The 27,478-nt window shown below is 42.0% G+C and overlaps 1 protein-coding gene across 5 annotated transcripts in view; it reads right to left on the reverse strand.

The window, feature by feature from the left end:
* Positions 1–27,478, reverse strand: part of Calx (sodium/calcium exchanger 3) — an 86,367-nt gene that overhangs the window by 51,650 nt on the left and 7,239 nt on the right. Inside the window, exons 1-4 of one of the 5 annotated variants that reach the window (XM_086970774.1) lie at positions 17,863–18,156; positions 17,466–17,665; positions 16,559–17,061; positions 3,910–4,160 (exon numbers count right to left, since the gene is read on the reverse strand). In XM_086970774.1, coding sequence (XP_086826900.1) covers positions 3,910–4,160; positions 16,559–17,061; positions 17,466–17,541 — 830 coding nt within the window. In that variant the 5' untranslated portion in view covers positions 17,542–17,665; positions 17,863–18,156. Of the gene's footprint in view, positions 1–3,909; positions 4,161–16,558; positions 17,666–17,862; positions 18,157–27,478 lie in introns of those variants that run through there. The other 4 variants (XM_022843178.2, XM_022843177.2, XM_086970775.1 and 1 more) reach the window with 4 other exon arrangements.

The following is a 27,478-nucleotide window of genomic DNA, read 5'->3' on the forward strand; positions in this document are numbered from 1 at the left end:
GGGACTTCTAATAAGCGACAGTTTGTGTAGATCACTCAGATCGTATCGAATCAGCATTATGTTACTAAAAAACCTGGACTGTGCGTTTTCTCTAGAGGAAACCAATTTTAGTTAGTTATAACAATAATATTTTAATACGTTTACTTTGTTTCAAAGCAGAACTAGATCGGATTCGTGCGGCCCATTGTACTGGCCTGTGAACTAACAGGACACAATGAAAACCGAATAAAACACTTTCGCTCTAATAACGGATCCATAGTTCTGATTTATTTTATGCATATTCTAGGACATTTGAGGTTCAGCAAACCATATTAAACTAACGTAAATGGTTCAAGAGAACTGAATTAGATCATTTTAGATTCACCACAACTCGAAGTCACAATACCGAAAAAATTATCAGCTAATCACAAAATGCTGCGGCAGAAATGAATCCAGTGAGGCACAAACTGTCCGTACACAGCATGGCTGATGGAACCGATGATAGAATGCACAGTTTTTACGAGCGTCAAGGCCATTAGGCGCCTTTTTAGGAATGATTGGGTACTTGTCTGACGTACAGTCGATATCTCTCTACCAAACTGTTTCAAGATGTCGAAAAGTTGCTTCCGCCGTCGGCTTGACCAATGACCGGATCATGTACTGTTTATGCAGATACTTCTAATTGTCTGAAAATCAATTAAAAGGCATTGTCGACACGAGTTATAGGTGTATAAGCGATGAAGTATATCTAAGCAGACTTCGGGTTATAGTCGCGAAGGTTATTCTGCCTAAAGACAGCAGTAAACGAATTCGATGTGCTAAACAGGGGAGCAGAGGCGAATGGATCGTCTCTCAATACTGGATACGAGGTTTTGTTTCAACAATTCTTCAGCACACACTTGTAGGCTGTCTTGTTTCAAGAGGATTACTATGTCCTTGATAAGGAACTTCATGCCTAAACGATTGCGCAATCACTCACTTATTGCAGTTGTTGTGTCTGAGCGAATTAGAAACGGACCGTATATTTTACGTGTCATTCGACGTCGTGTTACCCTTTGGGATAGACGTTACATACACGCAGCTAAATGTAGGCCTATCTATCGAAAATAGTTATTCTTTAATGTAACAAAGTACAATACAGTTATATATGATTTGTATCCTGGACTAATTTTCCAAGCCGCGACAAACATGGATGCCAACATCCGGCGTGTCGGAAACCGTGGCCGATTTCTACTAGGCCTTTCTCTGCTCTTCCGTTGAGCTGAACGAGATGTGAACGTCTTTTGATGAAAATTTCCATGAATATCATTCTGGCACACATATATATGCTAATGATATCCAGCGTAACGCTGAAACATTTTGAACAACTGTACACTCTATTTACTTAGATACAAACATAATCGAAATAAACCAGGACATTATTGAGATGAAGAACATTTCGTATACTATGCATTGATCTCTAGATAACAGATATACGTGTACGGTACAATAGCATGTTTCTGAAAACCCCCCAGAAAAAAGAATAGCCTAGCATCTCCTTTGTCTACGGCAAACGAAATATGCTTTCCTAGAATAATGCATTTTACCTTACGTGTGTTTGTTGCAAGATTGCCTGATCCGACCCTTTTATGTCTACTGTGCGTACTATATTCACTGCTCCAGTCAGCAAAATCGGGCACAGTATTCCCTCTGAGAGCAGAGTTGTGGTTTGTTTGCTCAGACAACCCGAGTGCTTCTGAAAAGGCCATACCTTTCAAAGCTGTCTTACTTAGCATTATTCGACCGAAGTTCTAACAACTCTTTTTTTTTTACACTACAATGACCTCTGCCTAATCCAACGGGTCATCTATATCAGGCGAACTTTGATCGTGTAGCACCTGTTTGCTCTAATAAAAACTTAAGGAAGAGCTAAACAAGAGGCTTGACTTTAATAGTCTTTTGTTTATGAAATGTGAAAAGTGCGGCCCTGACCGCGATGGACAAGCTGGCCGATACTGTCAACCAGTACGAAAACTACACGTTGGATGGACACTACAGCGATAGCATAGTATACAGATATCGGGCGTACATTTTCCTAGTTTTCACGCATTGATGTTATAGTTTTTTCCTTTATTCCTCTGTCTATTTTTGGGACAACCTTGCAGTACAGAAAACATGCTATAAAAGCTACCGTTTTTCCAATTTAAGTTGCTCTCGGTTAGCTAGCCGAGAAGAAAATTTCCAAATTGTAAACTATCCTAAAAAATTCTGACAAAATAGTCAGCTGGTTTATTTCGAGGCTTAGCTGGGCTGGGTTGTCAAGAAGCTGCAGCTTCCAGAGCCTTCAGAGTTCAACAATGAAAGCTTCGATAACTGGAGCTAACTTTATTGATATGTGAACAAAATTGATTAACTTTATTATTAGCATCAACACTGCTGATGAGCAAGTCACTCATCAGCAAGAGGATCTTCTGTGGTTATCGTACGATCTGTTACATTCTAGTGCTTCGGGTGCAGATAAATGGGCAGCTATTTATGCTGGATAGCTCCGACCTGATTCAAGTCGCTCAGTGCGGGGTAGATGAGCCCCTTATACGATTGCGACGCCACCTGATCTGCTAAATCGAACTGAACCACAAACCCCCGTCAAAGCCGCTCAATAAAATATTATCCACTTGGGAAAAAGTGCTATTATTATATTGAAAGCGGTTTCTTCTCGACCGTACAACGCGAACGTATTTACGCTAATGAAAACAACAATCGTTTGGCGCGCAAACGTCCTAAGTAGCGATTGTTATTATCTATAAAGTTTTGCAACGGCGTTTGTCGTTAGCTATGTTTTCTCTTCAAGCATTTTCCTAGAACCCCCTTTGAGCTCTTTTTCTGGCGTATTTGTTTTTACGCAGATATTAATAAATCAATCGGCTGAACATGCTCATTGTCTAACTAACAATAATAAACTGGCCATAGCCACGTTTGTCCATGTGGTGGCCGAAGCGTCCGTACGCACACGTAAATTCATACGGATGGCGTGCTTGATGCGGTTTTGTCTATACCATGAATAGGAGATGAATCAAAAATGGATAAAATGGTGACAGACAAGGGTAAGCTTGATTTTAAGTATAATTTTAGTTGAAAGAAAGTTATAGTTATAGTATAAAAGTAGGTGAATCTAAAAAATCCATTCGAGTCCTTGCTCAGCGCGTGCATAAACTACATCAGTAGATTTTAGCATTGCTGACAGCCGATTTCTGCTTTTGTATGATGGCAACTCAATTTGCTTTCATATTAATAACTCTGAGAGTTCGATTCTGTATGTTACAAATTAGCTGGCATATATGTACGGTCCTTACATAAATATTAAGCAAGAACCGCTAACTGAGACAGACTGGATATTTGGTTTTCTTTGTCTAATAGTTGCCTAAAAAAAATAGCCCGCTCATCAAGCCAAGAAACTCGTCAGACCACAAGTAAATCCTGAGATCTGCGTTATTTTACTGGTAAATATTGTGTGATACCACCTGAATAAACTTCGGACGATGGAAACGATTAACCCGGACGGCTAATCCGTTTTTATTTTATTTTTTTTTTTTATCTCTATAGCTACTTTTATCTCTTATCTTTATCCTTTCAACTCCACAGCTGTTCGAGGTGCTATGTGATATAAATCTTGATCGTACGCGTATTTACGGAAGTAATTATTATAGTATCTGCGTCCCTGCAACATTAACACCTTATCTAAACTATATTGACCTAGCCACCCATGGACCTTTGCCATCAAACTCGATGAGTATAAAAATCTATAACTGCGTTTTTTAATGTTATTTGTACAGCTGCTCTGTTCGCCCTGAGGGAATACATATTTGCTCAGTTAAACTTTCAAAGACATGTTAGTAGTTAAGCCGCTTGAGCAATGGGGTAACTATGCGAACAAAATAATCTCGTTCGTACCGGACTTCAGGCGATGGAACCGCCCACACGCAGATGGCGATGATCACGAATAGGTTAAAGGCTGCCGAGCCCACAATGGTGCCTGGACCGAGATCGCCAGCTTCGAAATTTTCGGCATAAATCTCGATCACCGAAAGGAGAATTTCGGGTGCCGAAGAACCGAGAGCCATCAATGTTAGGTTTGACACGGTCTCATTCCAGACACGGACCGCAATCAGCTGTCTTTCCCCGTCTGGTGTGGTAATGGTCACCTGTGAGCAAATAATGAATTAGATGCTAGTTATTTTTATCTTAGTTAATTACTTTAAGTTGAACCCGTGCTCACATTTGAAATTCCCCTATTCATCCGCAGGTGGTACTATGTTGTCCGTTCACCAGCTGTTTAAGAATGGCGATCATATAACGGAGTTAGCCATGTTTCTAGCTAGAAGATCATTTTTCGAAGGGCCAAAGTTCAGCTGCCCAATAGATGGGTCAACTCTGTCGCTGCAGTGGACTTAAACAAGTGGACTAAACGAATGTTGATATAAGCAGTCACAGGAGACATTCTGACGAACTAAGTTGATGGCACATAAAATAATATAAAAAACCGTAGGGGTTCAAGCGTTTTGCATACTTTAGATATGATTGTAAGACTTGGCTGACCGGCTTTCGTTCCGCTAATTCCTGTCCCATTTGTCCATATCAGTCGAGATTATTAAGACACTTCGTGTTTGCGTAATGCAATTCATAAATATCGTTTTATAGCTGTGGCGTCCACTTAAACTAGTAGCGTTACACATATAAGTACAATTTACTCTTCGAATAAATCCCATGTACGCCACCACGCATTTTACGTGTTTTAGGGTTTCAGGCAGCTCTTCTGATACGCATGCGTCGAATCCCCAGCCCAGTGTACCCAGCCCATTGCAAGATAAGATAATGGCAATTATCCACTCTTTCTACAACCGTTTGCCGAGTAGAAGATCAATATTAAAGGCTGTTTATGTCAAATCGGAACTTCGGGGCTTTCTAGCGCGTTTCACACAGCAGAGAACTGCGGTGTATCGTTTGTCACTGGTATAGTTTGAGGTGGACAGCGTTGCATGGAAATCGGTTCTCAAATTAGAATAACCTGCTTGATTGGTAAGAATGTGGGCAAATATAAATACTATTTGCTGCGGTGAAAGTATCTTCGCAAGATAATCGATGGTGTCAAGGACGGGTCGGGAAGCTGCTTACGGAAAACAGAACCTCATATATCCAGCACGGCTAAGTGCACATTTCTATGTTGTAAATGCGTTAGCCAGAACAAGGGGAAAATACTGCGTCTAAAGCTGTTTCCAAAGGTGCTATATTGGGGAGGCATAAAGCTACGTGGGTTACTGGTAAGGTCAAAAAATTTGCGTTTTACAGGACAGCTCACCGAAGCACCAGAGAAACATTTTGAATACCTCTGTCAAAAAGATGTGAGTTAGATCGTAAAAAGAAAGAAAAGAAAAACAAAAGATCTGCAAAAGTTTCCATTCGAAAGCTTAGTTAAGCATGCAAAATTCACGTGAACGACCCGAATGTCGCAGGGAGGAGAATGCGACCTTATATATATATAAAGTTAAATGATGCATCATCTTGTCGTACCTAAGCGGCCTAAAAGGCCTCATGCCATTTCTGTACTGGCTTGTGTTTATCGTGAAATTTTTTACTATTTGACGTCTTCACTATAGTGAGGATTATTGCACAAAGCGGCTAGTCTCAATAAACGCACTTGTCGAACGCCAGAAGACTGTGTGTCTTTACGTCGAGCTATGAATATGGACTTGTTCAAGTAGCATAGTTACGGTCATCTTGTCCCATACGACGAACACCGTTTCTGTTTGCCAATTAATGGGGGTCGTGCGCACAGAAAATAACGAAATACTGATTATTTTCGACACATTTTATTTTTATGATAATTGAAATTTCTAGCTTTATCCATAGACCTACGTCAAATTATATTTCAGCGTCCCCCAGCTGAATTTATAGTACCCAGCAAGACGAACATTTCCTGATAAGTAATACAAATATATAAGCTCACCATCCTTATTTTTATACTTACTAAACTGAGCTTATATACTAGGAATAAGGATGGTGTTTTAATACCTGACATGTCAAGCCGTCGGCACAATGGAATATTAGTCAAGACTGCTCGTGGAGCTAACTATACGCTCGGTACTTATACTTAAGATAAGTATATAGACATCTCACCGAAAGCGTGAACTTGCGTATGAATGAATTAACTCGTAGAAATTATTAAACCGTTTTCAGATTCGAGGAAACGTAGAACGTAATCAATGCGTCTAAATATAGAGCAAACAGACGCGTGGAAAATTCGTATCGACGTCATCTAGCTAAGAGCATTAGTGAGCTTTTCCAATAGCTTTTATTTTGTACGAATAACGCGTTCGGGTCGGAGTGACCCAGAAAGCTATACGCATAGACCCCACTCGCCAGCTGGTAGAAAGGCTACCCGCCGACTGGTTGAGCAGTTAAGGACAACTCTGATTTTGAATCATACATCCCCGCTTCTGCTTAAGCAATATTGTGGCCTTCAGGCGAATACCAACCTTTACAACCAAATACTACGGTACTTGCCCTCTTACAGGATCTATCCCTATCTCTAGCCTCTATTTAGATATAAAGTATGTTGAACGGAAACTATCTCCGTTAGCCTGATATTGATTATCCAGTTCTTGGCCTTGCACTTATTGCATTTGCGCGCGGGTTGTTAGTATATAACTAGCAAAAAATGACATTTTCAGCATTTCGAAAAATTTATAGCCACACAATGTGTGATACGAATCTGAAACGAGATCTATTAGATGTCATCATGATTTCTCAAGGATGAAACTCCTAATTTAGAGTGATCATTTGATGTTATCTTACCTTCTAAGTCGTTGCTTCGGTCACACGAGTGACAACAAAGAGTGTCTCTGTCTATGGGAATCATACTTACAATCTTCTTAGACATAAACCTCTACTTAAATCACGGCGTTCATATAGATTGTTTTCATAATTATTTAACATTGTTGATTAAGCTTTTGCCTAGAATAGGCGCACCGACTAATCTCGGCATAAGGACGGTTCGGGATTGCAGTTAGGATTGAATGTATTCAAACGACGGGCTACCAAAAGCTGAGCCCCAGTCGGCAGTCTCCTCATCAACAAACTGTATGTAAACAGACAATATTCCTCATTTGTATAATTCATTCATTCATTCATTCATTCATTCTGGCTTCAGACTGCCTTACAGTTACTAAATAATAATAATAAACTAGTAACTACAACATTATCCAGTAAATTTTCCGTTCAAGTTTTCACGTTACCACAGCTAGCGTGAATTTAGCTTATGATTAGTCCTTATTTTGCACTGGCCGTGCTCGTAATTGGCGTCAACGTCGGCCACTTATTCCTAGCCTAGTTGACGCCGCCACTAGCTGATACGGCTAAAAGTCTGTACCACTACAGTTTGATTACCGAAAATCGTCGGCTTTATGTGTCACTCATCTTACCTCTTGGCACGAGTCTATTGCTCCGAATTTAATCCGATATTCGTATAACGCTGCGCTGTACCCACTATAAACTGTGTTTATAATAATATACGTAATTTTCTTCTTTTACTTTTTGTAGTGCGATTTGTCCGAGTGTAGCTTTTGCACCGAAATTGTTCTTATCGTTCCGCACATATAACTGTGGACTACGTATATGACAGATATCAGGTTAAAGTCAAATTGCAATGGGTTAGAAGGCCCCGATGCCGTGAAAGCGACCATGTCGGGTTGCCATTGGGTCATGGATTTGTCGCATATCAGTGTCGAAAGCAGAATACGAACCCATCGGGGCGATTAGAGCAAATATAGTAGTCTGCCAGCTTGTTACTTGAATCAGTACCTGCGGTAGGAGGTGTGGTATAAGTCTAGGTCGGTAACGCCCATATCTGAACACATTGCTGTGCTACCTACAACTAACAAGCATGCTGTCGCGCCGGTTGAAATTTCAGCGTTGGCCAACATTATTACCAGAAATAAATAATTACGAAAAACGTACTAGGAAAAAGGAAAGAATTAAGGAGAAATTAAAATTTGGATGAATAGTTGTTCCAATGGTCGCTATGCCGTCTCATTGCTTTGTAGAAGAAACCCCGGATGAGTCGAGCGAGATCCACCCAGGCTGGACTCCTATGTGGAGCAAGCCCTTAGTCCTATACCTAGAAAAAAGAGGTGATTTCGAGGAGTTGCTTGTATAGAGAGAATAATTAATTTTTAAAATCTCTCAAGCCGCAAGAGGCGCTACGGTGCCCATCACTAATTTACTGTAATCGTCAGAATTCACAAGTTTAAATCCACTTTTTAAATACATAACACCATGAGCCATGCTAATCGACAGGGATGGTTTCGCGCGTACATTTCAAAGGCACCCAGCTAGCTTTCAGTCACAAACGATGATTAACTTGTCATACCGCATGTACAAGCAAGAGGGGCAGAAATACGTCGCCTGCGCAAAAGTAAGGTTAGTGCAAGACCAATTAGTCGATTCATTGCTTCGTTCGATACTAAAACTCAACTCCTAGCTGAGAAATGAATGCAAGGAAAGTCCAAACGGGCTAACCTCCGGTACGGTACCTCTGGATACTTCCGGAGTGCATTTGAGGAGATTAGGGCGATTTTGATGTCTTGTATGTCTATAGAAGGGTCTGCGCAGACGCTGCCTAGGCCCGTTGTCAACCAAAATTGAGGGAGTCGTCAGGTTAGTAGATAAAGGATAGACAGAAGGTCGCTTGTGAGAATTCACGCTAGTAACCCAACCTGAACAGAAACGATGCACGAATCACCAAATTAGACAAATATAGCAGCCATTAATGCCGTACAAAAGATAAGTCTCAACAAAACAACCATTTAGCCATGACACCAACCCGTTTCAAGATGAACCTATTCGGCTCGTGTTATACCTAAAGCACTGTGACCTATGGTTCGATTGCAGGTTATTATTGCAGGCCAGTTATTTCATCACTGATATTCATTTGCAGTAGTTCTATTTCTGTGACTCAGTACCCCAGCAGTTATGTCATAACTTTGTCCCGGCGATTGCTTACCAAGTGGCCCGGCAGAAGCCGCGTTACCCTACTGAAATAACCCTAAGTTCTTATTGACATAACTTAATAACTTTGCTGCTTGCTTGCAGTCATACCCTGTGTCCTATTGCAGCTTCATAGCACTTCACTATGTTATATCCGCCACTATATTCGGTGTAGCGTGTTACCCAAGGAATAAGTGATTTTAAGTTTAAAATATCCGGTAGACACCCACCCCCATTTTGACTCGCCTATATTAGCATGGTCAGCTCTTGCTCTCTGGTCCCACCTGTCTCGCTAACTTCGTCTTACTCAAACTTTCGTCCTGTGATCCAGGTTCCTCTATCGGAACGTTTCTGTACTTCCGCTGCGTTACTGTACTTTTCTTCCTGTTTCGTTGTAATTTATCTATTTTACAACTTACGTTTTAATAACGTTATACTACTTAGGGTACTTAGTTTACAATATACTCAATGATTTGTCAGCAGTGCAGCCTGGCTTTTATTTAACAGTTCGTATACGTTTCTTATCTAAACAAATCTTAAAGTTCAGCAAAATTTCCAGTAGTCGGTCTATTGGCTATCTGAGAAGTAAGTCTTCTATTCACAGCACATACTAAAAGTATTTTTTTAACTTTTGAGATAATAGCAGGCCAAATATGTTAGACGCAAATCTTTCGCTCAACGTAGTTTAGGGGCCTGATAGACCTGCTCACGTAACAACAACGAAGGGTATAAAAGCTCCGTCTTCGAACCACATCCATCAGAAAAGCAACATCCAACGCTGAGTGAATTAGTAAAGATGTCCTTACAAGTAGGCTAAACTAAAGGTAAAGGAAGTTGCTAGTTGAGTTTATCATCGAACTAAGCTGACGGTTGAATAAATATGTTTAAGAAACTTGTAAAATATAAAACAGCTATTCGGGTGCAGCAAACAGATGCCAATCAAGGGAATGCCAGCTTTATTGATTGAACTAATAAAATGCGTGCAATAAAATAAAGTGCTTTGTCAACGTGTTTTTTTTTAGCTCTGGCATCGTGACGAGCCCTGGTGCTGCAAGCACTTTCTGCAACTAAGCAATAACTTAATTACTTGAACTTTCTGATTTGGAATATTTCCTTTCGAAAGATTAGGGAAGTACATACGAATGCAAAGAAAACACTGCTGACAGATTCTTATAGAAGATTATTGTGTCATCTCAATATATAGTATGAAAGGCACACAGTGTTGAACAAGCATGAGGCCCTTAACAACGCATGGCCAACAAAAGATTCCGTTCATGTATTTGTAAACCATATTATTGTACAGTTTATTAGGCAGTAAACTTGTTTGGAGTATACAGATAAAATATATAGTTCTCTTTTCGTTGTTAGTTACACAACTGTCGTATATGTATTCATGATCCTTTTAACTTGCACAAATAAATGTGTTCTAGTTCATGATATCGGGCTCTATTTGATTTTTTAAACAGTATTGCCTTATGAGCCTCTTTATTCTCCGACTGATCTGTAAGACCAAAATATTTGAGCCTTCTCCATCTGTGCTGTCTCTACAATATTCCTTAACCCATTTTGTTGCCATACTTCGGACTTTTTACGTACTATTCCGAGACTATTCACAATTTTTTTGCTCGACCTTAACTTAACGGTTAGCTTCCCTGTAAGGCAAATACTTGAAAGCTACCAAGCCTGCTCTGGCCTGTTTTCGCCACAATATCATTCATACGTTAGAGTCTATGAGTCCTTAATTCGAGTTCAAAATATCTGTTCGCTCGGCGAGTGCATGCAGTAATGCTTAAATACATCCAATTACCAGACTGCTCGCTACTAGGTATTCAAGTCGGATCAGCTTAGTCTTCTTCTGATCTTGTGTGGTCTGTTCAGACAATGACCACTGTCTCTTTAAAGGTTCTCTCTTGTAAACCTGTTGTTCTTAGCACCCATCTAGTCTCTGTACTAGTTACCGTTTAAGTGTCACATTTGCTCGCTTTCCTCGCAGGTCCCTGCTTATTTGTCGGGGCGATACGCGACTTGTGTGTTTCAAAGCTGCCGATAGCTACCCTTCTATATATTCCATTTCAGACTTACCCACTGAGCACTTTTAGTTCTCCCAACCGTATGCACCTGTCTATCTGTATCTCTTTGTACCTGTACTACTCATCCACTACTTCGCGTTTTACAGAGACTACCGTGTGCGTGTTTGATTAACCGAAGCCGTCTTCGTTCACGTCTATTCACTCAGTATTTTCTGGCTTCTCGCGGTCCACACTTTTCGAGCACGTGCTTTTTCGCCCTACCTCTCCCTCAGCCGAGAAGTGAGCCATCATGAGGCAGTGTTTTCCAATGGCCAATCTCTGGAATTGGTTACGACGGGGCCACATTCGTGCAGTTCGCCTACTTCATGCTGCATAGCTACACATTAAGGACGCCCGTACCACCATTAGAGTGTACAACAATCAGTCTACGAATTTCGATTCCAATGCACAAAGCTATGTAACATGGTACGACGCTGACAGCGTCTACTGGTTAAAGGTTGGGCAGCTACAAGCGAGCAAAAAATTGCTTTAGTATGCGGCTCAGTTTTCAACGTTGCTTTTCCTGTCGATTGTAAGCGAAATATTATTGGTGCCCGTAGAGTTTGTCTAGGTCCCTTTATGCATGTATTGTATGTTTGTCGTATCGTCTCGACCAGCTAAGCTTCACTTTCACCTGTATTCGCGGCTGTGACCTTTGAGGCCAGTATCCTGCCCTCTCCGGTGTTTGTATGCATTGGATGCATTTTCCCCTTGTGAAATCGAAATGAAAGTGAGGATCAACCCTTGGTCAGCTAGTCGGTCGCTTTGAGAGAAATTTGGCCTACGATGGTCAAAGCGATAGGCAATACGCGATAGTTCATCTTTTTCCTGTATTACCTGTAATACACTATTTCCTGTGTAATATGTTCCACGATTAGCGCGAATTCCAATACTTCTGAGTTTCGTAAATAAATTTCGTAAAGCCCTTCAGCAAACTTCAGCCACTGGTAAGACCACATTCAATAGATTTAGCAGGAATCGAATAGATTTTACGAAGACAAGCAGACTTCTTTCTGAATCGAACCCAAGCCGGAAGTTTGATATCTATCTTGAATAGAAGAGGACTTCTCTGTCTCCTTCTGTTCTGTTCGTGTACATGTGAACAAGACTGAGATCACCATTGATTTTTTCCCTGAGAAGAGACCTGTCTCGTTCATTTTGCATCTTCCGTGATTTTTCTTCCTGTTTAAATCTCTACGTGTTCCATATTTCCCTATACTCTTCACTATGCCGCGCCTCAGTTTCTAACAGTATCTCGAATTCTTTTGCGTCGCCTGAGGACACTTGGAAAGGACGCCATCAGTCCATAGACCCGACCGCGCGGGAAGAGGTGTGACCACGAGCTGCAGAATGCAACGGCTACGCAAGGGCGACAAGTGGTGGAAACAGATCCGTTCACTTTTAAATCGGCGTGGTCGATAGAAAATCCGAATCAGTACCAACGCATCACGTCAGATGCGCGTCTTTGAGTAACTGGCGATAGCAGCATCTTAATTAAGGAAACAAGTGGAAGAATAAGATGAAGAACGGCGAAGATGGTAAGGATATGATAGCTTCTTCGAGACTGGAACACTCTCTCACCGTAAACTGTTGCCAATGTGTGTCGGCTGTGCCGAAGCTCTTCAACAAAAGCATTGCGTGTCTAAATCGGACCAGTATAGTCAAGTTTCCTAACTGAAGAAGAAAGAAGTACACACACACAAATGTATCTGTCCTCGAAAAGGAACAACCAATAATTTTTCCTATAATGGAGTTGAGCACTAAATCGACTTCCTGCTGATTCCTCTATTTCCCCTGCTGATGCAAGCATTGCTATAACTATTCACTTCCTATTATGTGAACTTCGTTATTACTGCACATATTTAAACATTTATCCTATATCGCTTTTTGCTAAACCTCCTTCAAGTTTCCATCTTACACGTCGTGTTCACTGCGACGCCAGCCGTATAGAAAAGAGACATTCTCTTACAGTAGCTTCTATACCCAGATGTATTCATTTACGTGTGTGAATTACGACGCATCATGAATCGATTCGGCCGGTCGTACATGCGTTAATAGATCGTTTCCTGTTCCTGCCGCTATTTTATATTTTCCATGTATATGTTTTTGCATTTGTTTTTTTTTTTTCGTTCGGTCTAAATTAATGAGATGGGAAACTAGGCTTAGGATGAAAAACTTGAACCAGCGTCTTGGTTCATTTCGGATGCGTAGTCCTATAGCCAATTCGGCAAAAAGGTGAGAACAGCGCCGTGGGACGGAGCACTCGTTTGGTGAACCCTTCTGCCCGAGTTCGACAGCGGCAACGATTGTGTCCTCAGTAATGGTTGCGGCAGCTTGTGAAAAGATTTATATTCCACAAGACGGCCTATTGCCCCTCCTCATTCAAAGGGGGCAAGTCAAACTAGGATAAAAAGAAGTGCCCTAAAGCCTCTTAGTCTACGTTTTTTTTCCTGTGTTTGGATTCCCCTGTGGCTACGGCCGAGTTGGCCATAGTACAGAGACCAATGTCTTTCCTTTTTCTTCAACACCTTCATCTTGATTCGCATCAGCCGACAGAGGCACGAATTATTATAGAAACTAAAAGTGCGCATCGGTCCTAGATTGGGGAAAGAAGGCTGTCACCGCTACTAGTGGTGCCTCAGTCGCTGGAATCCTTCTATGGCCTATATCGACGCTGTTCTTTAATATCGCGATTTCCCCAATATTTCTCTCTCCTGCTTATCCATTCTAGTTTTTCGTGTGTCGGTCTTTTGCTATGGCACGGCTAATAAGACCGATACAAAGATATTAGGCAGTTGCAATTGCCACCATTAGCAGCAAACACAGTATTGCCAGCACGAGTGGCGTCGCTAACGCGGCGTGCCAGGCCGTGGTGAGAGCGTGGCTAAGCAGCCGGTCTCAAGCGCGCTTCGTAAAACAAGTAACAAAAGGTAAAAAAGGGCGCTGACGAAGGTGCCGACGCTCGCTAGTGCACTCTGGTTTGGACCAATAGCAGAAGCAACAACAGCGGGTTTTCAGCAATAAAGCACATAACGCCAATATCCCTTTTCGTTTGGATACAGATATCGCTACCACCGCTACGAGTACAACAACCTGTACGTTAGTTATTCTTAATAGGCGGCAACAAAGAGGGAGAGAAGATGGGGCGGCGTTATTACTGTCGCCGTACCAAGCTTGTGAGGACGACACTATTAGACCGGATGCAACCGTGCAAGGCCAATAAGAACTATGTGTTCATTCGACGGGTTTATCCTTATACTACGCAACCAAGAAGGGCTTCATTCGATTTGCATTCACGGCCTGTGCAGCTCGCAAGGTCTCTTCAGCAGGAGTGTCATATTAAGAGGGTCATAAAACTCAGAGCCATACAGGTTTCGGAGTCATAGCAAAAAGTAGTCAGAAAGTAGTCACCGCAGCTACAGTAGCGGCAATCAAACACAAAGCGCCACATAACACGGGGAACCTGACCAGTGGCCCTCCCGAAGAGGTGATAACAACGACGGGCAAGTTCTTTTATCCGCCAATAGATTCGTCGCTTTGTGCCTTACACTTCAGTGCTGTGCCAATATAAATGTAGCCTCGGGGTAAACGACTGCTAGAAGATGGTCGTATTTGCATTGTTCTTAACCGCAACTGCCGCTGTAGTAAAGGAAACTAGCTCAAGCAGGTAATCCTCACTTAGGCTTGTTTTCCCAATAACGGTGTTGGTGCTGGTTTTGCGCGCTTTATATTTCGAAGTCTACAGTCTAAAACCTGTTTGCTGTAGCTGCTTATCGTGCGTGATCCTGAATTGTCGTGCTATTAAAGCCTATAGTCTTCGAAGGAGGCGCTTATAAAGCGAGTATGAAAGACGCAGAAATAAATGACAATTAAGGGCATGTACATATAATCTATGGTTAACTTGTCGTAATAACAGTGCTGCTTAACTGTGGGCCCAAGGCTATTTGAAACAATAAGAATACAACTCAATGAGCTTTTAACTTTTCGGTTTGCATGAAACACTTGTACGTGCACTCAATTGTCCGTCATTGTACGACCAATCGTACATAGAATAGCAAAAACTTGAAGCACTGCACCATCTTAACACATTGATGATGCACACTTAAACGCTCGTTTTGTCTCTGACTGTGTTCTGATTATCGGAACCCCTCGTCTGCCATTTATGAATCGAGCTGGAGAGGAGTCGATTCACAGCCAGCGAAATACACACTCGTAAGTGGAACATGCTAACATACAATGACATTATACGATTTAGACAATGAGCACCAAACGAAGTTGAGTGAAACGCAAGTCCGCACGCCAAACCTGGTTCGACAAATCAAACCATCCAGCGAATCGAGAAATTCATGTAGCGGGTCCGGAAGCATATCATGGACGGTCCCCAGATGCGCAGAACTATAGCAGCTATATCAGTCACCTCCTTCTATTCCAGTAACTTGGCTTTTTAGTGTTATTGCTGTTACGACGGCCACTGCTTCGACTGCCGCCATTGGCTAGCTGATAGTACCAATGTATGTTCGTATCATTCTGGTGCCAGTAAATCCATCTCCGAGGCGTCCCTAGGCGAGTAAAACGCAGCATTACTACCACCGCACCTAACATAAAGCAACGGACATCCTTCTTGTTTCTATCAGCAGTTGGCCTTTGTCCTTTTGAAGCTACACGAAATAGGCGCCGAACAACGCCTTGGGCAGGGACTAATGCTTTGGTGCCGTCTCCGACAGCGGAACAAAATCAGTAGCAATAGCAGCATTAGCAGCAACGTCCCAGAGCCTCTTGAGTGCGCTAAATATAACCGTCTTGTGACTCCAAAAAGCCCGTCGGAAAATTATATGAGGGGTTTTTTGTTCTGCAACTGAGGGACAGCGGTAGACTAAATAAGACCAGAACGCGCATAGAGCGTAATGAAGACATACATATACATCAGGAGAAAATGTTGGCGTTAATCCAAACTTTTTTTGCCGAAGTATCATTCATAACGTAGTGCTAAAGACGTGTTTTGATATGATTAAAAATGGCAGTCTTACATGTAGATGAATATATAGGTATTCTATAGTAATTAATTATCCACCGATAATAATTTGTTTATTTTTCGTTAAAAATAGAATGATTGTAAAGCGTTTATAGTATTTAACATAACTACCCGGTAAATTCCAACATACCAGATTTTGTTCAAATTAGATTGTCGATAATCACAGTAAGTGATTAGCGTGTGTTGGTCCTATATATTATGCAAAAAACAAACAGACGAATATATATTGTCACTAGACTAAATCAAGTACGAAACATCGGATTAAATCCTTGACAAATGAGCTGTATATCCATAGCCACCTCATTCTTATGTGGGCGTGTTTAAGTTCCGCAATGAAATGTATTTAAGTGAAAAACCTCGCCTTCTCTCCTACGAATCATATTTTATTTTACTTACGAATCATATCTATAAGCACATATATTTGTGCTTAAGATTCTTCTTCTTAATTGCCACTCACCTGTTTTTCTAATGAGGTGATAACCTCGATGGCTGCCATGAAGCGGTCGGCAATAATTGAAATGCCCACAAACATGTAAACTAATCCTAGGAAGTACAGTATACCGCGAGCCCAGCGGTCACCTGTCGAGAGAGGCTCCAGAGGTCTCCAGGCAGGCAAAATAAGTCCATCTTTGCATTGGCCTTTTTGATAGGGCACCCTTTCATCAGTAGAGTTTGTTGATTCTTTTATCTGCGAGTCGCTCTGAGAGGCGAAACCAGGCCGTAAGAAGTAAGTCCAAAATCCTGCAGGGTCGTCATCGATCGAATCATAATCATCAGATGATGCTGAAGATTCTTTTGATGACTCTGTATCTGTGCTGCCATTGCTATCTGCTATCGCCCGTCTATTGTTACTGCTTCCTACGGTTGTCGTAGTTATTTTGGAAAAGGGAACGCTGGCGAACACGGCGGAAAATACACTGGAAGTATAGGGTATCCGAACCTCATTCGAGCTGCTTGGAGCTGCAAGCGTAGGGACGGCGGTTGTGCACGCTATTAAAACCACGATCAACGTTAATATCGGGGGTAATTTACAAAGAAGGTAATCATTTCGATTATAAGGTACAATCGTGAATCTATTATGAAGATGGCCTTCATCAACGCCGTCACCTTTGAGGCAGTTTAAGTCGTACGGCCGATCTGGACCTCCTGATGTGCTCATGCCCCTTGATGCTCTAGCAGACCACCTGCTCAAACACACCCCATGTTCCACTGAGGCATTGGTACCCATAGGCATCGTCATCTCGAGGCACCACGGACGCGCGGCACCTCGAGAGGCCAATTATACAGTCCAAGCCCGTTGAAAGACGAACTTTCCTTCTTCCACAAGGACGCACAACAATCACCGTTACTACCACTGTACTCACTTTTCAAGGGCACTCGCAACGAACGACGCACATTATATCCTGACACACGGTCGACAGTCACATTATCTGGTCTCATTCATATCCTTAACTGAGCAGTCGTAAATTTTCCTGAAAACGTGTCCCGAAAACGATTTCGAAGACTTTCTTTCTGCTTATCGCTATGCCATCAGGTGAACTCACTTGAGTGACGTTGCTGTTCCCTGAAAAACGGTAAAAAAAAAATAGGACTTAGTTAAAAGATTTCTGATACAAAGCGAAGGCTATATAATACACATAGAACGATTCCTTTCTTGATTGTGTTGTAGTCGGTTAAAAAAGTCAGTGGCACAAGCAGATACGATTTGATTATTTTTCTCAAATCAGCTTCCTGAAATCAACAAAGGCGCACAACCTTTACCGTATCGTATGATCAGACAGAAAAATTGACGTATCACACAGCGCCTGATTCGTTTACGCGTCAATTCGCTGACGTAAAACTTCTTGCCGTTTTGTCGAAGCTCAATGTCGAGGATTGACACACACTCAAAGCCAAACATGCAGCAACCAGCCGCCGGTTCCTGATGGCCAACGCTGCCGAAAGCGTTAGGGCCTCAACACACATGCAACATAGAGACAAGACGCGATCTCCTGCGGCAATCGCTGCCGGACCACCTGCTCGTTCGCAGTGCCTGAGAAGACAGTGGCACACTCGAACTAGAGCGGGACTTTAGAACGGTGAATGGCAATAGATCGGCTGGTACGCTCATAGGCAGCCAGAGAAGCAAGGCAAGCCGGTCGGGAGCCTAATAACATAAGCTACACAGGCCAACAAACGGCACAGCCGGGCTGATCCGAGTGGCCTATACGCTACTCGTTACCAAACAACACAGCTACCTAGCTAGTCGCCTCTAGTCAACTTTACAAAGCGAGTTCCTTTCCGAATACCAGCCACAACCCAACGCTACTAGTAAGTAAGAGTCGATCGAGCAATACCAACTAGTAGCCATTAGAAACAGAGTCCGCAACCTAAACGACAAGCGTCATACACACAAAGACCGCCACTGCGTGACCTGATATAGTGGCCACCGCGCTGTATATAGCTGGCCACCAGCGGCAAAAACTACAGCTTTCGATTGCTTGCTACAAGCTCGCTAAACTGAGGACACTAGCAGCGGTAACAGCAAAAAGACGCCACAGCGCAAGTACTCGCGCACGAGACTTGCCTCACCGTAGGCACCCGCCACTACAGCCGGACGGCGCCACGAACGCTGGCCTACCGCAGTCGGATGCTGTGGCAGTTACGAAGCCACTTACATCTGTCCTGGCGCGCAATGGCCAATGGCAACAGCTTTAACGGCAGTAGTAACTGCAGCATTAACGAAGCTACGACCGTTGCAGCGGCTAACGAAACAACAAAGTTCTAAGGCAGAGAACATACGCCCAAGCACATATAAACACACCGATACACACACACACAAACTGCATGCATGGGACCGACCAAACACTTAACGTGTGGTAAAGAATCGGGCGTAGAGTAGGACCCGAGAACTGAGAAGGTCCTCAGAGCAGGACGCGATCAAGTCGTCCAATGGCACATAAGCACGAGACGTCGACCGGAAGAGCAAAGCCATCGTTATTGATGTCGACAGCATCTAGCCACTAAACAACACATGGTGTTGGCCGGCCGCAGCGGGTGGGAAAAAGAGGACCTCAACCATATGATGAGTTTGGGTGCGGGAAAACGTCTGTGCGTAAGAATCGTTGAGTTAGTTCATTCCAATGTTGTGTGATGTCGGCATTCAGCACCGAAATTAGCGATTAGCGGAAGATACGACGAGACATCCTTCAGCGATTATTCTATATACAGAAGATCATCCATAAAAAACTAAAAAAATAGTACGATATAGGACTCCTAGTGTTGCTGCTGCTGCTGCTGCTGCTGCAGCTATTTTCGCCATAAACTACATACAAGAAGCGGTCATATTCCAGCGCACGGGTGTCGCCTGCTCGCTCATATCGCTGCCTGGATAGATAACTGTTTGGGCAGTCCGTGATTCATCTTTATGCCGAATCAATTCGTTGCTTTCCACTCGAATATAGCAGGTACCACTGGCTATGATGGAGGCTGGTGACTGTTTGGCATTAGACTTATAACTTATGTAGGCTATAAAAGAATTTTATCGAGATTAGTTTCGTCATTCCGAAGAATAATTCTTGACTGGCTGCCATTGTTTACTGCGCGAATACCGATAACCTGTGAACAATCAGAGGTGCGTATAGGAAACCGTATCTAATGGCTCTTCAACCCTTTGCTATATTTGACATCAGCGTGGGTAGGAGAGTGAATTGGTCATTGAGTTGATAAACGTTCTGTAGCAAGATGTACAAGCAGTATAATCGTCAAGCACCAATCAGTAACTGGTCCTAGTTACTTTTCCTCGGGCTTCGTGCCATTGCTAAACTTTTGCGTACTTTGTCACCGAATCCGGTTGTCTATTAGAAGTCACAACAAGTCTGTGTATCAGACCAGTAAGTTAGCGTAAACTGTAGTTTTATCTTCTAAAAAATCAGCATATAGAGCAGTATAGCCATATAGCGATATAATGGAATTATAAGAGAATTTCGTATACTGGCTAGTCGCCGCTAAACGTTAAACCTCCAACTGATCGAGCGGACTAATCGAAGTATCAGTAGCAAACCCCCGCATATTCGAAGGCATTATGCAAGAAAATATGCTAAAAAAGAATCGAAGGAATAAGGCATGTGTGCAAACTAATATCTCGATGGATATATATACGAACGTGAACGCCAGTCGGCAATTATGCGTTGACTATAGACGAGAAGAGATCAATCTCTTCGTATCTTGCACTTGTTGAAACCGTCAGTTCGACTGACACACCCACGTTGTAGAAGACACAGCCAGGCCTATACGCATGCTTGAACCGGCCTGCGCGCATTGTTCGGTGGTCCGCTGAAGCGGTGGTTGCCTTCTACAATATCATAAATGACAGGTACCGACCGATGTGTTGGTAATCGTAGAATAAGGAGGATCAACAAAGCTCTCAAAGATCCTGCTCGACTACAACAACACCACCCCGCCACGTCTTGCCATTTATTCCTCATGATGGAAGGCCCCTAGATATGGAAAATGGAATTGGAGATGTTCGACTTCCGTGTCATCCGTTGAAATCATTAGATTTTTCTAATATGACTTTAAGAGTTTGTTGAGTTACTAAACCTAAGAAGGATTACATCAGCATATAGATAACGCAATTTCAAAGGCAATATTTTGTGTTTTTTTTTATTTTGTAAACACGAGTAACCTTCCGCGTACATGTGTACATATATATGTATGTATATGTATGATTCTTCTACGGAATTTTACACGAGACGTTCCAATAGGCCAAAGCTGTGTCTAGCGACAATTCTGAGATCTTCTGTCCTACATAACGAATTAGCCTTTCGTAGCTTCATCGTAGCCTTTCCACACATTATGACGACTCCTGCAACTAATATGGTAAATATGAAATGACCTATTTGTAGGGAAATTAAGGACGCGTAATGTTGCTTGCGGTGTTGGAGGCAAGCCTGATTTTTCTCGCTTTTTTGGCACGTGGTTAGGTATCAGCAAGATATCGCATTGTGGCAGCAGGGCTTATTTGTTGCTACGTATGTACGTGTATTGGGTCCTGTATTGTTAATGTGTTAAGACTCTATTTCAAAAGCACAATGTTTGTGACTAGCATCGTTTCGAAAGGTTCTGACAGTGGCCGTCTGAGCCTTATTCGGGTTGTGAGAAGATTGTTAAAAGGTAAATAATAATAACTGTTTTCAAGTGAAGTAAGTATACTCACTGCCCAGTTTTCCACAATTGTTTTCGCATGAAACGTCCCATAACGGACGCTTTTACAATCTAATAAATTTATTTAAAACTCTATACCTTAAATAGAGGTTACTACACCAGTCATCGTGTAGTGAACAGCGGCACTGTTGTATTTATGGAGACAGTTCCCGAAGTGACACCGATCTAGTATAATTTAAGTGGGTACCAACATCAGTTACTGACCCTATTCAAATCCTTTGTTCTCCCGCTAGGGGACAGCTTTCATGCCCTTTATCTTTCAGTGGCAGAAATGGGTGTCCAGGGAACCAATGTTAGCCTATGCCGGTATAATTAAGGTTCTTAATAGCATGTGATATTAGATAAGTACTTAACGCAGGCGTCAGTTATAAAGGATGACCCCCCGATTTAGTCTGATTAGTTGTATTAAACTGTGGGCTTCTGAATGGCATTAGTGCACAGATCTCAGCGTACAGTTGGTACTTCAGCATCTTATATGAGATTGTACAGGTGTGCGACATACTATAGACACGCTGGTGCGGGTTAGGTCCAGCTAAACACGTTTCTGGAATCAGGTTGCGCAATTACAAGCTAAATAATAGTAAACTATGTTGTCACGCAGTCTTTTCGCTCCTTCTATGATCCCCCGCCTAGAATACAGAGAAGAACACACCCGACAATAATCCATATTATATAAAAAAGGATAATATACTCTAATTCTCTGAGCGTGCTCCATATTCAATAATGATAAATTTACACTTTTGTTTTCATTGATAAATATCCGTTAGTTTTTTGTTCTTCTTAGTACCTCACTTTCACAGCGCAATCCTTTTAGATTGTAGTACCCATTATACTTAAAATGCTATACTCTAAAAGTGAATACATTTTTGTATATAGTTGACCCTCCTAGAGAACAAAACAGATTTTACGGTAAAACCAAAAAGAAATTACTTTCAAACGCAGTGTCTTCAAAGACAACTGTTACAAAGTTGTTCTAGACGTCAGACAAAGCGCGCCGCGGTCGTTATTTACATATAGTTGACGTTCATAATCACTCTATTCCTCCTTAAGTAAGTACACGTAACTGCAATGGTAGCATAAGACCAACACAGGCGAACATAACGCCTACTGCAAGATTTCAGGACATGTAAAGCCTGGCAAGAAAATACCTAAATTTTACCACCTGGACAATCAACGAATGAAACAGTGCAGCGAATGTGATATAATTACACAATCGAACAGCTAAAATCGGACAACATGGTGAAGGAATAATTTAGAAAACGAGACTATGACAGAAACGGGAGTTTACCCGAGTGGTGCAACAGAACCATCGCAACAAGTTCAAGTTTAGGGTGCGGGTAGAAGTAAGGCCCGTCTAAACTTGCCTTTGATAAGATTGGCGGAAATAATAGGATTCTTTTCGATATTTTGTGTATATACTTAGCCCAAATCAGACGCTCGAAACGGATAGCCAGGTTGACGATCTTCGGTGTTTCTAGATGAAAATGAAGAAATATTTCGCGTAGGTTAGGATAGCTACTTAGTTGCGAATTTAGCTAGAAGGATATGGATCGAAAAGCCGCAAAAAAATGCATTTAATTATACTGGACATCATTCGTTTACTGAAATCTAAATCGAACTGCTATTTACTGTCAGTGTTTTCATTTAATCCATCAGGAGCCGCACTAGGAGAACACGCGGTTTGCCGCGTTAATCCATTTATTCAATCAAACAAAGGTAAACCAAGACAACCTGTTAATCAGAGGTAAGCCGTTTGTCAGCTTCAATGTTCTAAACAACTAAAAACTACACAGCGAAAATAGCAAGACATGACTCGATTTAAAGCGTCGTATGCTTATAATGATTGACCGAATTTTTCGCATGACACAGCTAGGAAGTCTGTACCGGCTAGTACTAAACAATTCTGTCTTCACATAAAAATAAAATGTTTATAAAACATCTACTATCATGCTTTGTAAGCGTTCCTTTTCATACTGTTATTCGTGAATCGTGTCAAGCTCATTTCGTTAGGTATTATTCCAGCTATAGAATTAATTTGTTCCCGCTTTATCCCCTAAATCTCACTAGTCGCAAGCCTTACATTGAGTACCACGTCTCGCGCCTATAAACGCAGTCGTCGGTATGACGTCCTGCACTATTTCCGTCCCAAGGTGCTCCCCCATACTACACGCCTGAAGATCAAACTTGTCTACCTGTACAGCTCAGGCCCAACCTTGACTAGTTCACGACGAGATCTTTATTGTTTTATATTCCAAACCGCGTGTGTATGTTCAAAGGACCTGTCTGAAGGCGAAAGCTCGTGTTAGCTCCTTGGTTGGCTAGTCCCTGAAGCACACCTTTTCATTGGCAAACCATTTACTGTTTAGATCTTTGCTACTACAGCAACAACCTTCTGGGTCGGGTTGTTGAGTCAAGTGAATTAATTACAAAAGGGGTATGTAGAAGTGTTTGTATTATGTCCGGCTGCTGCCAATGTCGCCGAGCAGCCTCAGTTAACTGATGAAGCATGGTCACAAGGCGAGCGACCTATTTTGCAATCGAGTGTCTCTGAGCGGCGATGCTCGTTAGTGACGGCAGCGCCAATGTACAGTCAAAACAGGACAAAGAGCTGTCCGTTGCCCTCTTTTGGCGTATCGCGAACTGGACCATGCGGTGAAACGGCGGCCTAATCAGGATCGGTAAGAACTATGCTCAAGGTAAGACAGAGGACTGCCCAGCAGCCTGTTCCTCGTACGGGACCCAACTACAAGCGCCAGCCAACGCCATTCCGGCAAGCAGACCAAATACTTACGGCCTGCCAATTGTCTGCAGGTCGTCGTCACCGCTGATGCTGGTTCTGCTCCCGCTGCGGAGCTCTCGTCTCCAGCGCCGTATCTAATTCCAAATGTCGCACACAACAGGGCAATGGATATTTACCGTTAGTGCGATGGGTGAATATTAACGATCAACTCCACTATCACCGCTGGCGTCGTCACCGAGAGTTGCCATGGCCGAAATCACGGGAGGCTTTTAAGGCGGCATTTGTAGGAAAAAAAAAACAGCAAACGACGTTCAAACTAGGTTTTTTCGTTGCCAATTCTTTTTCCCATTTTTTCTCCTGTCTGCTTGCATAGCGCATGCTACGTACTATCATAGTGAAACTGCGGTTTGATATGATCACTGACCCGCGAGAACGAGTATGGCCTGTGCGGCCGTGTGTCGTCTGGCTCTTGGCTCTCTTCTTTCGCCATCTCTTATACCTGCTGCTGCTAGTACTGTTTAAATATGTATGCACCCTTTAAACTGATATAGCGTGACTAGAGAAGATAGTATTTACGTAGCTGGAACTGGTAGTTCTACTACAAAGCGGTTTCACGGAAATTAATGACTTGTCGAGTCACTGTATCGTCAGTTAATGCGGTAGCGCTGACAATCACTATTCTTCAATAATGACGAAGATTTATTAGGAAATTAAATATCTACTTTCAACAAACATGAACAAAAGTTAGGTCATCAGTAGCATACCTAGCAAATAGTAGGCAATGAAATGCAACTTTACCTGAATCGGTGATTGAGTCGTCGCGATACGATATTACATACGTAGGCTTAATAAAAGTGATCCTGCGATTCTCACTAAAATATGTTTTTACGGAAATTCCATAAAAGCTGAAAAACAATCAGTGCAGATCTGTCCTTAATGACACGAATCTGTTACAAAGTACTGGCCATATTTAGCGTTCCTCTATCAAAGTCTTATCTCTCTCATAGTCTCGCGCTATTAACTGCCCTTTTCAGATTAATATGCTCAGTTCAAAAGTTACCAGTATGGTGGGTCTTGCTAACTATGATTTGACCACTTGACCATCTTCCCATTAACCATCGAGCTTTAGCCTCGAGCATCAAGGAGCTTACCTGCGCGTCAACGATGTGTCAGCTTCGTAAGTCGTCCCATATCACAGATATTCAATCAAGTTCCGGGATAAAGTACACTATTTAGGCCGTCGTTAGCAATGCTACGCAGATGCGAGAACGAATCAAAGAAATCCTGTTACACAGCATAGTTGCAAGGGCCAATGGCTATGCACCAAGACATATATATATATATATAACCTTATGTAGTTCCTAGCGGAAGCGAGCCCTTGTTTAACGAGGTGATTATAACTAAAAATGTTAGGTAAACAAGGGAAAACAATTTATACGACGATGCTTTTTTGTGAACTGCATGGAATAACAAATCACTAACTTACTCATCTGTGGAGTACAAGACTCACCGAGCCAATCAAGTTGAAAATCTTTTGGGATGTGCATCGAACAAGGAAGGCAACAAAGGTATAAGAGAGTTCAGCAATTCTATTACAGATATACTTGAGTTAAGTTTATGTCTTTATTTTATTATCGTTATTATTAATGCGTTAATTACTGCTAATCGTGATGTGAGATATAGATGGTGCAGGGATAAATAATACATTAGTGTATCGTTATAGTCTCTTAAAGGCTTCAAGCGTAGTATTTATAAACGTGCACGAGTCAATCTGTATGTCTACTTTACGCAAACGTTACGCCAAAACTAGTAAAGGTTGATTAGGTGTCAGCAATTTTCCGGCCAGTCCCATTTAGAATAACCACTACCTCAAGCTTCTTAGTAGTCTGCTGTTAAAGGCGCAGATATCATCTCGAAGCGCACACACACCCACGGTAGTGGAGTGCCGATAAAATAAGATCAATTTTAGGTTCTGCCATTTCAGCCGGCGTTCTCTTGATGAAATGTTCTCCCTTGCAAGGTAGTTCAAGTAACAGTCGCGGGTGATAGGGGCAACGACGGCGGAAATGGCCCCGGTTCCTAAATAAGTTCGCACTGAACCCTTCGTCGACGCTGCTACTTATGATCTATAAACTATATCGACGCATCTAGTGTTTATGGCCTTTCCCGTATTCACGTTCGGATCGGATAGCGAAAGTGCATACATTTAGTTACAAAGTCACGTCGTTCAACGAACAGGAAGTGGTGAGTTTTCTTTTGGTGTCTAGTCCTGATACGTCGCCATACATGAAACGATTAGAAATAGCCATCATAGTAACTATAAAAATACGAGACTTTAAAAAGGTTAAACGTACGTGGCTACTAAATATAAATATTGCGCTAGTGTTGTTCCTTAAAACGACGAAATTATTTCCCAAGTAAACGTATATATATATACGTTTTCACGCTGTCATTAACGTGCGCGGGTGCTAAATGGCGCATGAGTTTTTTTTTTGCAATTTCCTCATTTTTACGTGGATAGCTGTTATTTAGAGACTCTTTCATTTCAGTTATATCTAACCTAGTCTCCATTACGAAGAGGCTCGCCAATACCTCCAACGACGAAGGATCTGTAAATGAAGTAGAGTACGACATACACGTTGACACCTTGAAACACCTAGTAGATCCAAATCTACAAGGCAGTATTAGGACCGTAGCGTTGTCTTGAAAGGGGTATTGGCATTGGTCATACGAGTGGCTTTTCCTTGTACCTCACTTTGAGCTGTTCGAATGGTTCGTCATAAATGTAGTTGACACTTTGTACAAAAGATCGTTCTCCATGTGACTGCTATCGTTTGTGCTAAGAAATCTAACAAACAGATCATTCTAACATGAGTTATAGACGAAGCCATCCTATAAATGCTTGCCTCTATTTTCCTTGTTCCGAGGATGAGTTTCATAGCGTACTGCCTTTATGGCATGCTTCCTGTTCACACGCTGACCCTATCACGGTAACACTTCAGTAATAATTTTTCAGGAATAGTAAGAAACTTAACTCGTATGCGAACCAGGACGTTGAATGGCATTATAAGTCGACGGTATGTGCTTTCGAGGACGGCAAACGTTCCACCATTGTTAGTAGTAGTATTCTTATATTATTAACAATAAAGCAATGTTTGCTTGTGTAAGCACCCCGATCATTTGCGGTGAGAAAAGTGAAACGTTCAATGCAAAAACAATTGTCTATTGTAATGCAATATACTAGGAAAAATCCCGCTGAGATGTTAATTCAATCATTCAGTTAATAAAATTTCAAGTTAATATTTTTAAGTTAAATCATTAAATAAATATACTTGATCGTATTTTCGTTATTTTTTCAGGCTGAACACAAATAGTTCGTGAACAAATGGAGCAACTTACACTAGTTATTGATACGATTTGTACATTTATCAT

Source organism: Varroa jacobsoni, unplaced genomic scaffold, assembly GCF_002532875.2.
Source record: "Varroa jacobsoni isolate VJ856 unplaced genomic scaffold, vjacob_1.0 scaffold_1047, whole genome shotgun sequence".
Lineage (NCBI taxonomy): Eukaryota > Metazoa > Arthropoda > Arachnida > Mesostigmata > Varroidae > Varroa > Varroa jacobsoni.